Source organism: Chaetura pelagica, unplaced genomic scaffold (assembly GCF_000747805.2).
Source record: "Chaetura pelagica isolate M959 unplaced genomic scaffold, ChaPel_1.0 scaffold156, whole genome shotgun sequence".
Classification (NCBI taxonomy): Eukaryota; Metazoa; Chordata; class Aves; order Apodiformes; family Apodidae; genus Chaetura; species Chaetura pelagica.
Genome location: NW_009953694.1, coordinates 374,363 through 387,263, shown reverse-complemented (window position 1 = coordinate 387,263; position 12,901 = coordinate 374,363). Strand labels below are relative to the sequence as shown.

The 12,901-nt window shown below is 38.7% G+C and overlaps 1 protein-coding gene across 1 annotated transcript in view; it reads left to right on the top strand.

Moving 5' to 3' along the window:
- Positions 1–9,846: 9,846 nt before the first annotated feature.
- The window catches only part of GDF10 (growth differentiation factor 10), a 14,770-nt gene continuing 11,715 nt past the window's right edge, over positions 9,847–12,901 (top strand). The window contains exon 1 of the mRNA XM_010000355.1: positions 9,847–9,921. Within this exon, the coding sequence (XP_009998657.1) occupies positions 9,847–9,921 (75 nt within the window). The remainder of the gene's footprint in view (positions 9,922–12,901) is intronic.

Sequence of the window (12,901 nt, the reverse complement as noted above, 5' to 3'; positions counted from 1 at the left end):
ACCTAAATCTGACAGAAACCACCTAATCTTCTCCCCGCAGATTCTGGTGGAAAAGATGGAAAGAATATTTGGCAAACTAGGTCTCAATGGAACTTCAAATCTATTTTCTCTGTGACAATCCAGATATTTTCAATGGGAGTCTCAAGATTTTGGAGAAGATTTTGAGCCTAGGAGCTCAACAGAAATACAACAGTTAGCAAATAATCCATCCATGCTCTTCAGTCTCCACTTAGATGATCACAGTTTCACCAGGACTACGTCGTATTTCTTTTGCTTTTTTTGTGACATCATAATATACATACTTTCTGATCCCCTCCTTGATAGATGTAATTATCATATTCATTCTAAGCAGCTTCGCTCCCTCCATTGCACTAATCTCTTATCACATCATCCCTTTTGCCATTCAATCCCATTACATTCTCTGTCTCACTTCCTCCCTCTCCTTGTCTCAGCTCCTGTTCCTGGACCATACTTGCACTGACAAATCATTGTTTGGTGACATCAGAAATGGCAACTTCACATTTTTCCTATTCATATGTCATCCATTGCCACATGAAGACTCCCCATATAAAAGTACCTAGTCAAGAAGGTTTTACATTTGACATTTCTTGGTAAAACCACATTTCATACTTGCAGCAGCTAACAGTACTTACTATGTGGAAAGGGGAAGAGAGAAGACAAACTTGTTCAGAAGCACTGAATAGAGCAAGTGAACAGACATTATAATGTTTCTGTAAGATTTTTCTTTACCTTCAAAGTAATATTGTTACTCTGCTGTGAAATCTCAGAATCAACCTTTCATTTGCTGTCAAATAAAGGAATAGGCTACTTTCTCTTCCTTCCCATCAAGCAAGGACACCTTCCTTTGAGAAATCTGTTGCATAATTGGTCCCTCTCCTTCCTGTCAAAGCTTGAAGCTTTTAAAATCTGCCAGCTGACATCCCTGTCACCTGTGCTTACTAGTCTTCCCATGGAAGACTCAGCTACCATTCTAGAAATTAAAAAGGCCATATGTCCTCTCACTAGAAGGATTTTCTTCCACACTCATCATTGTAATGTTGAATCACTTTTTACTAGAACAAAGCAGGGATTATTTAACAGTGATCTGCAATTTGTTGTCAGTGACATTTAGTAAAACTCCCTTTTGCTGTAAAAGACTCTGTAACATGTGGCTCATGAAGCAAAATCCCTGAATGTATCCGTTCCCTTTGGAATAGTTTGCTAGAGTCCTTTCCTTATTTCTTTTCTGGGAATAAAAATAATAATGAAATTTCTTTGCCAATGATAAGTAGCCCCATGATGAACCTGTGTTCTCTGAGTCATGAGTGCAAGCTGTATTAAATGCAAACTGTTAGCAGGAAGATGAATGTACTAACAAACCATCTTTGGGAACTGGGCACTGCTGACAAGCGCTGGAATGCCTTGTGGTAAATACATCCCTTCTGAATGTGGTAAATACATCCCTGATTAATGTCTCATCTGTGGATTTATTCCAGGTCTGGCTCATGTTGCCATAACATGGCAATGGCTTTCAAGAGCTTATAAAACATATCAGCAAATTAAGTGGTAGTAATAAATAATAATAAAATACTTCACAAAACCACTTTGATCCTAAAGCACAAAGGAACCTAATTGTAATCATATTCAGCATGAAACAATGTCAATTAGGAACTAGTACATTTTTCCAGAATTACTAATATAGATACCAGCTTCCTTCTGAAAATGTCATTAGGCATACACATCTGCATCTGAAGACACAGAAATGCCTTTTTTCAAAAACAATACAAGTATATAGGTGCTCCACTACGTTTAAGCTGCCTTATAGGTTTCAGTTTAATAGAAACCTTAAAATTCTATTTTGCAAAGACTCTGTTGTATCAAAATCAAATCAAAAGTAAGCTTTAAGAGTTCTGTTCACCTATCTGTTGAAGCTGAGTGTTAGAAATAAAAGACATTAAAATTCCACCTGAATTTTTATACTTCCTAATTTTCTCAATAAATGAAGAAAGAGATGGAAAGAAACATCCACAGAGTGCTCCAGCTTATGTCCACATGCATCAAAAAGTCATTGGTGTCCCTTGCCTACACTTAAGGAACTGCTCTTCATATTCTGTGCCGTATTTTCTGTTGTTCTTGATATACTTGTTCTCTGTTTAGCTCCAGTATTGGAGTTCCTCCCAGCTTTGAACACCTCAGTGCCCTACCATGTTCTCTGCAACATTGCCATTCTTGGGAGTAGTGTATATCTCAATTTAACACTATTAGTGATTTATAGACCTCATAGGCCATAGATAGAGTGAATTTTTAATTGCTGCTACACTGAACTTCCCCTGTACTACAGCCTGGATCCACCTCCATATTTTTGTAACTGAAGATGCCAGCACCACTGTTTAAAACTAATACAGAATTCTCCATTTTGTCAAACTTTGAGTGTTGGCAGTCACAGTTGCTTTCTTTATTCTTTATTGCTTCTTTACCAAAATTCCTCACCCTAGTCTTCAATCCAGTGCTCCTTGGCTTCTATGACAGTGTCCTCCCAAACACATTTTCTAATGATCTCTATTCTCATCTGCAGGGTTTTATACAAACTACCATCATCTTTCCTGGAGAAGTCAACCCACAGGTATGAATTCCAGACCAGCCACTGTGCTGAGAGCTTTGAAGCTGAATAAAACTCATCTCAAATCAAGACAATTTTTACATAGAAAGGGACCAAGTTGTTTTAAGTGAATAAGGAAGATGTGAAAAGCACTGTATTAAGCTGGCCTTTGTTATTCAGTATTTCCTAGGGACCCACATTGCACATAGCAAGGACTTGCTACTGAGTGCGGAAATGAGCCATGGCAAGTTTTTAACGTGCTTTGTTATGCTTTAATAGTCAAACCCATTAAACTATAAAAACGTAACGATGCTCGTAAAAACTTGACACTCCTCACTAAAGAGAGGGCCGCTGGAAGCTGTCTCTGCTCCAACACAACCCTGCTGAGCCAACTTTACTAGCTCTCTGACTCCCAGCTCTGGGACATGGCGGCACCGCGGCTGCTTTCAGCTCCTATGGAAGAAGCCTGACCCACCAAACACACAAAGTAGAGGCTTAGAGCTTTGTTTGACTACAAACTTTTACTGCCTGCTACAGGCCTTTCCAATTTCAGAACACATTGCTTCATTGCTTCACAGCTGTCTCACTGAGCAGAACCATGGATGTTAGACTTCAGTGGAGCCAAAAATCTACTATCTTTGACCATCTCACTTTGACTACATTATTAGATCACACCTATTTGTCTAGTGGGGCCCTGGGTGACACTAAGATGCTGGCAACAAAGGTCTAGAATATCTATTCTAACCTATGCAGGTTGTGCTACATCACTTTAGCATCAAAATGCCATCCAGTGGTATACTGAGCCACAGAGTTCAGATATGTCTTCTGTTTGTTTTTACAATATTTCCTCAAGAGACACATGAATGAAGAAATCAATTAATTTCTCTGAGTATAGAAGCTTCTTGTTTGCTAAGAGTTTATATATAAAGCAAACAACAAGCCAATAGATGTGGTCTTTTATTTATGTAAAAGAAAGTGCTCCATGCCTTGGAAACACATCCTGCATTTGCAGCAAAAGCTGTTGAGGGTTTCAATAGCCCTTCATTACTCAGAGTTATTTCTACTATTTCAAATAGCCCTGAAAAAACCTCCATTTCCTGAAATCCCCAGAAGTCAATGTGCTGTTAAAGAACTGCAGCTGAATGCTTTATTGAACTGATTTTAAACTAACCAGGCAAGTCAGATATTGATCTGATGGGAACGTGAGAGGAATTTGTCCTTAAGACTGCCCCTAACAATCAACAATTACATGTCTAATATTTAAAGCAAGGTATTAACTTCACTTAGTAACTGTTAGAAAATTAAACAGTTTTGAAATCCCTCTTTTCATGCAAGCCATGAACCATTCGTTCTGCACTTCAGAATCCTTCTAATGAAACTCATGATGACGGATCAAGTCAGATGAAGAACTGAAATCAGTTTTACATTTTATTTTATCCGCGCAGATGCCGAGATCTTTCTTAAACTAAGATGCAGATAACTGCAACAGAAGATACAGATCTTAATGAAGATCTAGAGTTTACAAAGCATTTAATATGGCTCTGTTGGGCACAACTGCAGCATGCATTTATTGTCTGCACTTGCTACTGCTACCATCTTATCATAGAATCACAGAATCATAGAATGGCTTGTGATAGAAGAGACCTTAAAGATCATTTAGTTGAAACCCCCTTGTATTAGCAGGGACATCATAAATGCTGAAATAGGAATTTACTTTGCAAATTCACTTCCCTGCACACAGCTTTGTCAAGTTCACTACCCAGATGGGTATGTATCGCCCCATCACATTACAAATACAATGCTGGATATGATTCCCAACTCATAGGGTTGGGAAGAACATCAGAAGATCATCCATTCCATTCTGCTGTCCCACAGCAGGTTCAATTCCACCTAACCATTCATCAGAGATGTTTGTCTTTCACGTCCATAAAAAGCTCATCTTCTTTAGTGCTTCAGTGTCTTTCAGTAAAAAAGTTGTTAGCCCCCTCAATGACAGGAAATCTAGCAGATTTGACACAGCTTTCCAGGCTGCTTCTGCAAATGTTGTATCTATGAAATTTCACAGGCATTCATTTGAATGCAATAAAACTTGGAATATGAGACAAAAATTATAAAAACAATGCTGAACGTTACTAATGCATACAAGTGGTTTCAACCTAGCTTTCCCTTCTATCCCTTCTTCTGACATTAGGGATAAATAATGAACATTTACTGGTTCTATTCCTATATGCAATAGAAATTAACTTTATGTCTATCTGAGAGTCAGAATGATAGTTCACTCTATTCTAAGCACAAACTGCTTAGCCTTGTTTCTGAATTTTCCTGTCCTACCCATCCTCATCAGGAAGACAGTACAGCTGGCCCAGGCAATTCATGTTAGCTTGCAGAAAATTACCAGAGCTGGCACATAAAGTGGAAATAACTATCTGATGTGCAAATCACTAGCATGTAAAAAACCCCATGAACATACAATGCTATTATGGGTGCACAAAGATATTGCCATGCAACTAGATCAGTGGTCCTTTTAATCCAATGCTGACTAACCCACCAATTACTGAAGGGCAGATTTTTTAGTATCTGTTCCTTTTGTACCCATTTTTCTGATCTGTTGATAATCTAAGAAGTTGTATTATAACAACTTTTCAGAGTAGAAATGTGTTGAAGTCACACACAATTATGGCTCTTAGTACTGGAAAAAAAATCTAGTGTGAGCCTCATGATTATTCTGCTATAATATTTATCTACAAGCTTTTTTCATTAATTTGCTATAAAGCAATTCCAAGTGAGCCTTGTGGAATTTCTAGTATTTCTTTTTTCTGTGGAAAGAGTCCCCTTGCATAGAGTTTGGGTCGAAGAGCTGAGATACTATTCATATTGTGTCATTCATACAGAAAATGGGTGGGTTTTAATTTATAAAATAAATATGCCAAGAATAGGCCTTAGTTTATTCACATCTATGTATATCCATGATAAATGGGGGTGGAGGGCAATGAAAGTATCAGAGATAAGATGCCACAAGATGCCAAGAACTGGTACAATACTTCAATTAGAATCATGTTCCCATTTTTCTCGACTCAAATACTTCAATCCATTCTGTTTTAATTAGCATCTTCCCAATAGCTTGAGTGTTATATAATGTTAGTGAAAAGTTAGTGTGAGATTGAAGAACAAAGCACTTTATTTCAAAGCCTAATTTTTCAATTTACAGGGAATGAGAATTTTGGTGGAGTTTCAGCTGGTGATTTCTGTGGTTGCCAGTCTGGCATGATCCCTTTTTGAGCAAGCTGAGATCAATCATAGAAAGAATTTAACAACTTATAGGGCCAAATTAATCTTGGGTAAAATTCCAAAGTTAATGTAGTGATGTTACATTTTGGCCCACAACTTAGTATAACAGGAAAACAGAAAACATCCCCTTAGTATTCTTTTACAACAAGGAAAATGCCCACGTGGATCCAAACTACGCAGCAGTGATCTGTGGAGTCAGTTTATACACAACACATGAATTCTATTTACTACCAGGGACTCTGTTTACAGAAATCAGGATAAAAACCACTTCAAATTCTGGTCATCTTCTGTGTTGGTTTTGGATTTTTAAGTATATAGAATATATTATGGCATGATAACCTGAATGACTCTTTCAAATGAGACAGCTGAATGGTGAAAAGCTCAGGAAAATTGTTGTTCTGCAATCACACACTCATGCATATTTCTGTTAAAGAACAGAATAGGATTTCCTCAGAAACACTGGTATATCCCTTAAAAAATGTTCGATCTGAGAAAACAAGAAAGACACATATGGACTGAGAAAAGGTGGAAAGAGGGACATATTTGAAGAAATAAATTCTGCTGCATTGTTGAAATGCCTGAAGAGGAAGGTAAGTGCTTACACAAAATAAAAAACAAGAGAAGACACTTTAGGGATTCAGAATCAAGGCAGACAGAGAAAATAGCTCTCATTAGACCTACAAGTACAGCTGGAAAATTCAGAAAAACTTCCAGTCTCCCCATGCTAGTGATCTAATGTAAAATATTACCTGTACCTTCAAATCTTGCCTTGATTCTGACTATCATGGCCACTGTATGACTACCACTGATTCAAAGCAAAGCCACAAAAGAATTCTGTACTCCTAGAATCATTGCAATTTAATTTAAAAACAAACAAACAAACAAAAAAACAAACAAGGAGGGTATGGAATTATGGTTAAAATAACATGTATATGCATCTATTCTTTTGCCTGGAACTACATGTTTCCTGTAAAAGTTTAAAAAAAAAATTATATATTTTTATTTATATATATATACACACTGGGAAATGTGTCAAAATATCTCAATCTCTTTGCTTTCATTCACCCTGAAGAAGTAATGTTTGCATTCAGAAGACCTGATCAAGGAAAGAATGCATCTAAAAGGATGTATTTTGTAGTATTTCCAGGGTTGAAGGAAGGATGTTAGTACAGATTCAGACAATTACAACAGCAAGGCCACACATTTTCCACTCTGATGGTGTAACAAAGAGCACAAGCTCCAGAAAGATGACAAATAATCTTAAGCAAAAAAATTATTCTGCATCTCATACAGACTAAAAGAAGCTTAAGATGTGATATAGATTTAGCATATTTGGGTTCAAAACAGATGCTTGATAAGTTCTTACAGCGAGGAAATGCCCTAGGATATCTGCCATATTTAATATTAAATTTATTTTTACTAGTAAAAATTAACATCCTTTCCATTAATAGAACTACAGAATTTTTAGGAACTAAAATTCTCAAGGAGATAATTTCATCCTTCACCCTATCTCAGGGCAGGATTAGGTCTGCTTAAATATCTGCGGCATCTTCCATCCACAGTACTAAATACACTCTGAACATAAACCAACATCCAATCACATCTATGGAAGAGGTATTACTGCAATGCAAGAGCATGAGAACCCCTTATTCTTGCATAGAAATCATGCTGCAGTTCAAAGAAAATAAGAGCTGTATCCACATCTGTGAGAAATTTGAAATAAAAATAAGATGTAAATCATAAATATTAATGAAAATATAATTCTTATTGTGAGTTCTCTATCACTTGCAATTAAGGAAGCAGGGATCCTTAATACAGTTATTATAGTTCAGGGGAGAACTACAAGCACCAAGCTTAGCTCACTGGCCCAGGTTCTCCCACAAGTAGGATGCAGGAGGTCAGTGAAAGCTATCATAAGGCTTAGAAGGCTAGGAGTATGCAATCCGGAAGCACTGAGGCTGACAGAGCTGCTCGCTGAGAAAATGCTACAGGACGATAAGTAAGTCTAGCTGTCACCCTAAGGACACGACCGAGTCCCACACAAGAGAGTAATCGGTTAGCCTTGACCTAGGGGCACGCTTGCCACCTACTGGTCAGCAGATGTTCATCACCCTTCTAAAATACTTGCCTAGTATTTGTCTAATCTAGTCCACCATGTGCAGAAACTTTCCTGTACTATCAGCACAACACATCCTTCTCTCATCTGCAGCATTAGTCAGACCAAGAAAATCCTGGAGAGATCCCAACCCAATTTGCAAGAAGATCTCTGCAAAACCAGCTGTGGTCATGGATGGTTCCCAGCTGCTGCTGCCTTTCTCCCACCCTCTTTCCACAGCCTTCAAATTCCACTTGTAAACAGGAGTCTGAAGATGCGTTTTACAACTGGCCATCTTAGTACTAATGCAGGGTATACAACGGTACACTGCAGTCTCACCAGGCCTATCTAACCTACCCCCCATTCCCACTTGTTCTCCTGGAAAGCACTTGTGTTTACACTGGCAACTGTTGCTTAGCAGATACGGATCTTGCCTGTTAAGTGCACTGAGTGAGCTCTGAACTTGTGCTGAACACAGACTTCAGTAAGAGTTTTTGCTGCCTAAGAAACAAACTGAGTAAAAGCACAAGGAACTCAAAGCCCTATAGATTGCTGTCCAGAACTTACAGACTGGTGCCTAGGGCAGCTTGAAATATTTCCTTAAAATTTATTTTGAACAGGAAATTGGATTTAACACACACCCTGCTGTCTACTTTTGCTTCAACCACAATGTGAGTGATTTGATTGCCTTTTGCCCTCATACTCTTGCACAGCCTGTGGCTTCCCTCCCCCACAGAAGCAAAGGCTACCTACCTCAGGAAGCGCAATGGACAGACACTTGTGATTCATCCTTACAGTAAGGAGGTACCTATCGAAACATGACAGGAGCTACTGTAGTTGAGTTCTGAGGCAGCATTACCAACCTGGATGAACCAGGTTTTCAACAAATATGAGTTACCACTGAAATTTCCACTGGAAAAGTGTGCTTTCCTTTCTTAACAGGAAAAAATATCTAGCCTTTTTTCTTCTTAAATGATTCTATGCACTGGTGCATGGCTCTCTGAAAGTGTCTGTTGTAAAAAAATAAATAAATAAAATAAAACATGATCTTCATTTCAGCCCAGCACCTTGTAACTCCACAGAATTTCTACTTCTGCTAATACCAGGTGACATCTATGTACTTAGTAACAACTGCATGGAGAAAATCCTCCAGTAGAGGCTGGCACCCTCTGGGCAGCAACAGAGTAAGAGATGCTTCTCTAATAATTGTCTATGCCATCCTCATTAGGAGCATAAATGGTGGACCTCAAGGTAGAAACACAAGTCTCTGGCTTAAAATAGACAGACTTGTCATAAAAACCTGTTCTGAAAGTCTTCTAATATGAAAGAATAAATCCTGGACTGCTGATGTGATAATGCTAGAAAAGAAATAGATGCCAATGACATTTTCATTAACGATGGGGATAAGAGATTAATCTGCCAATACCTGTTACATGCCAATTGTGTAAAGAGAAACTAAAGTTAAATCCAGTCTCGCAAAACCTTTAATCCTGGGGCTGAATAATGGATGTCCTATCATATGCCAGTGAAACTAATGGAAGAGGAAGGTGCTCTCCACCTCAACCAACCACCCCCTTAGAGCAAAATTAATCTTCTGCCCATGTCAGTTAGCTGATGTAGACTTCTTTCACAGTCAATTAAAAGCAACTAGCACCCCTAGAACACAGACCATATGAATAATCCTGGACATCTACAGTAGAGTGGGACAAATTAAGCTAAACTGAATGGAGTCTGTGTATCTTGTCTCCTAGTTCCTTACTTCCTGTAATTCTGCACCATTGATAGTCTGGTAGGACACAAACAGAGGCAATTCTTGCTTCTTAAAAAGATAAACAAAACAAAGTTTTGTCACTAAAGATGAAAGATGGGGAGCCCAGCAGGGGCTATTCTTGTCACAGACTGGAATATGACAGAATGTGGATCCAGAATGGAATCCAAGGTGAGAGCTTGTTCTTGAGCTGACAGAATGGACTGGGACAGTAAGTGCTGCTTCTCAAGAGGTAAAGCTTTGCCTGCCAACAATAGGCACTGCCTGATAGGCCCAAACTCTTCTCTCAACACTAAGAGCCTTCCAGGGCTTTGGATCAGCTCTGAACATTATGCTTGCTCTAACACCTAAACACCACTATGACTCTAGGTTTTTTTGGGCATTAAGATAATTTCACTATTGTTCAGAAAAACTAAATGAAACACAAAAGCCTTTTTTACTGACCATATATAATTCTTGTCGCACCATGTGTTTTGGATGGAATGTGAATAGGTTTTTTAGAGTTCGGCCATCAGTTTCTGAGAGAACCTGCAGCCCACTGCAATTCATTCAGTTAATTTCTAATTAGTAAGTTACATACTTAAGGAATGTTCTTGTATGGTCCCAGCTAATTGTGTAGCAATACATAGCAAGGTATTTTTGTGAGGGAAAAAATGAATGAGCTTTGCTACAATAAGTAATAATGAGAAATTTGGACTGTAGTCCAAATTCAGTAATAATTTATGTTTCATTAACTTCCCTGGAGTTTTAACCTTCATTAGCCCTGCTACTGACTTTATTATTGAAAATAACGAGTCAGGCAAAATTATTTTAATGTAGATAGATCTAACCCTAAATGGAGTTTAAAAATTATTTTACCATAGAACAAAAAGAATAGATACTACCCCTGGTTCCCTATATCCTCTCTGAAACATTTACTATGCATTTCCTAATTTATGTTCTACAACAAAACACAAGCACAGGTCACAATAGTTCCTTTGTACAGATGTCTCTGATTCCATAAGAAAACATTATTTGTTTATTTGGTGATTTTTTTTTCACATATAAGCTGTTATTAAGGGTGTGTAACACTATACCACAACGATTTTAGCAGGAAGCTTAGATCTGCATTTTAAAATCTTGAATGCATTGCTCTGACTATAGGGAGACTTTCTCCAAGTCCTGGCTTGTAAAGCTTTGACTTGAGCTATTTAAGAACGGAAAAAAGGAAAAAGAAAGGAAAAAAAAAAAAAAAAAAAAAGGAGGAAAAAAAAAAAAAAAGAAGAAAAAAAATCCCTCTACTTGGCAAGAGCTTTAATTAGCAGAATTTTCCACGCTAGGAATATTATTCTGCATGAGCAGAAATTGCATAGCTCTTGCCTCTAGATGCCTTAGAGATGCCATTGATTGGCCATATTCAGAACAAGGGAATTATGTGACCCAGTGCTAATTTGAATTCCTTTACCAAACACATTTTTATTTCATCATCTCAGCTGCATAAAAGAGTCAAAGTACCAGAGCTTTAAAGACTTTGATTTCCTGCTGTTCTGCAAGAAAATAAGGCAAGAAATATTAGCCATCCCTGGCTGATTCTTTAATTCTTTCTCAACAATGTCAAAGTATCAGTGTCCTACAGGTTTTAGTGCAGGTTAAAGACTGATACAAAGTGTAAGCCTGAATAGGGGTTTGGAGTGAGTTAAGGAGAGAGAGAACATTTTAATGGGACACTGGTCCAAAATAGCCCAGCTTGTTCCTACCTCCTGCTGCCTCTTCCTCCTTTTCACAGGACCTTGATTGTATAGAAACAGTACAGACAAAAAACACAAACAACAAAAGGTTCGCTCACACCCCCAGTGGAGGTCATGAGCATGCTACCATGGAAAAAAAAAAAAAAAAAAGGAAAAAAAAAAAAAAAAGATGGTTTGGCTTATTTATAAGCAAAGATTAAATAATAAGAGGTTTGATACTTTACCAATGTACATTTGGGCAAATTTGTATTTGCAAATTGTTCATTTCATACACTCAAGGAGCACTGAGCAATGTGGCCTGTTGCTAATTTTCAAAATGAATCAAACCTTTCTTTGCCATGATCCAAAAACTACAAACTTGTGGTTCAGAGGCTTTCAATAGTATCAGCTCAGATTTGACACTCCAAGGTTAAAAAAATCACAAAAGAGTTGTGTTCAACACAGCAACAGTAGCTTTTTCCAACAATTTTTCAATTATTGCATTGCATACTCTCCAAGAAAAGTAACTGTCTTGGCTACTGGAGGACAAGCTTTAAAATAGGAGGCAGAGTGAACAAATTAACTTAAAATATATCACTCTCCTTATAGGTTGTCTTTAAAACTGCTTTTGCATTTATACCCACTGGGTGACTGTAAACTATGACTCAGAACTACCTGTGTCACATGATGAATAAGCGTAACATGCACCATTCACTTTTAAATCAACCCCTTCCGACCCAAGCCATGTAAATCCTTCAGAAATTCACGCCAGTATTCTCCTTCTTCAGATCACGCATAGAAATAGCCCAATGACGAAAGTTTACCCATGCACAGCCCCTTTAGCCCCTACTACTTAAGTATCTGCTTGGAATTATCAGTGACCCTTGTTGCACTCTCGGCTAGTTCTCGGCTAGTTCCAGAGTGTGGACCCACTGGGGACTTGTCTTTTCTTTGGGATGCTTGAAACAAACACTATTTACAGCGTTGCCTTTCCAAGACAGCACCGTCATCTCTGCCGATTGAAACAGACCCTTCCTTTCTGCACGTATATGCCCCCTCTTTCCTTCTCACATTATCCCTGCCATTCACCCCACTCCCGTCCTTTCCCACCGCCTGCCTGCCCGCTTGTTATCTATTGGCTACTGTCTTTCAGAAATCATTTTCAAGCACCTCGCTGGCGCTGGCAGCAAAGGTGCCGTCCTAAGCGCTCAAGCTGCCACAGAGGCGGCGGTGACATGTGTCTCCAATCAGCGGCTGTTCGCTAATTATTTTAGATCCTTTGCCCTCTACGCTTTAAAGACCGGGGAAGGCCCACGTTAGAAGAATGCAGCGTCCCCTCCCTAGAGTTCCCCTGCACCCAGACCCCTGGCGCTGCCGTCGCTCCCCGCTGCAGCCCTGCTCCGCCACCCCCGGGCCGCAGCTCCTTATCCCCGGACCCAGGGATT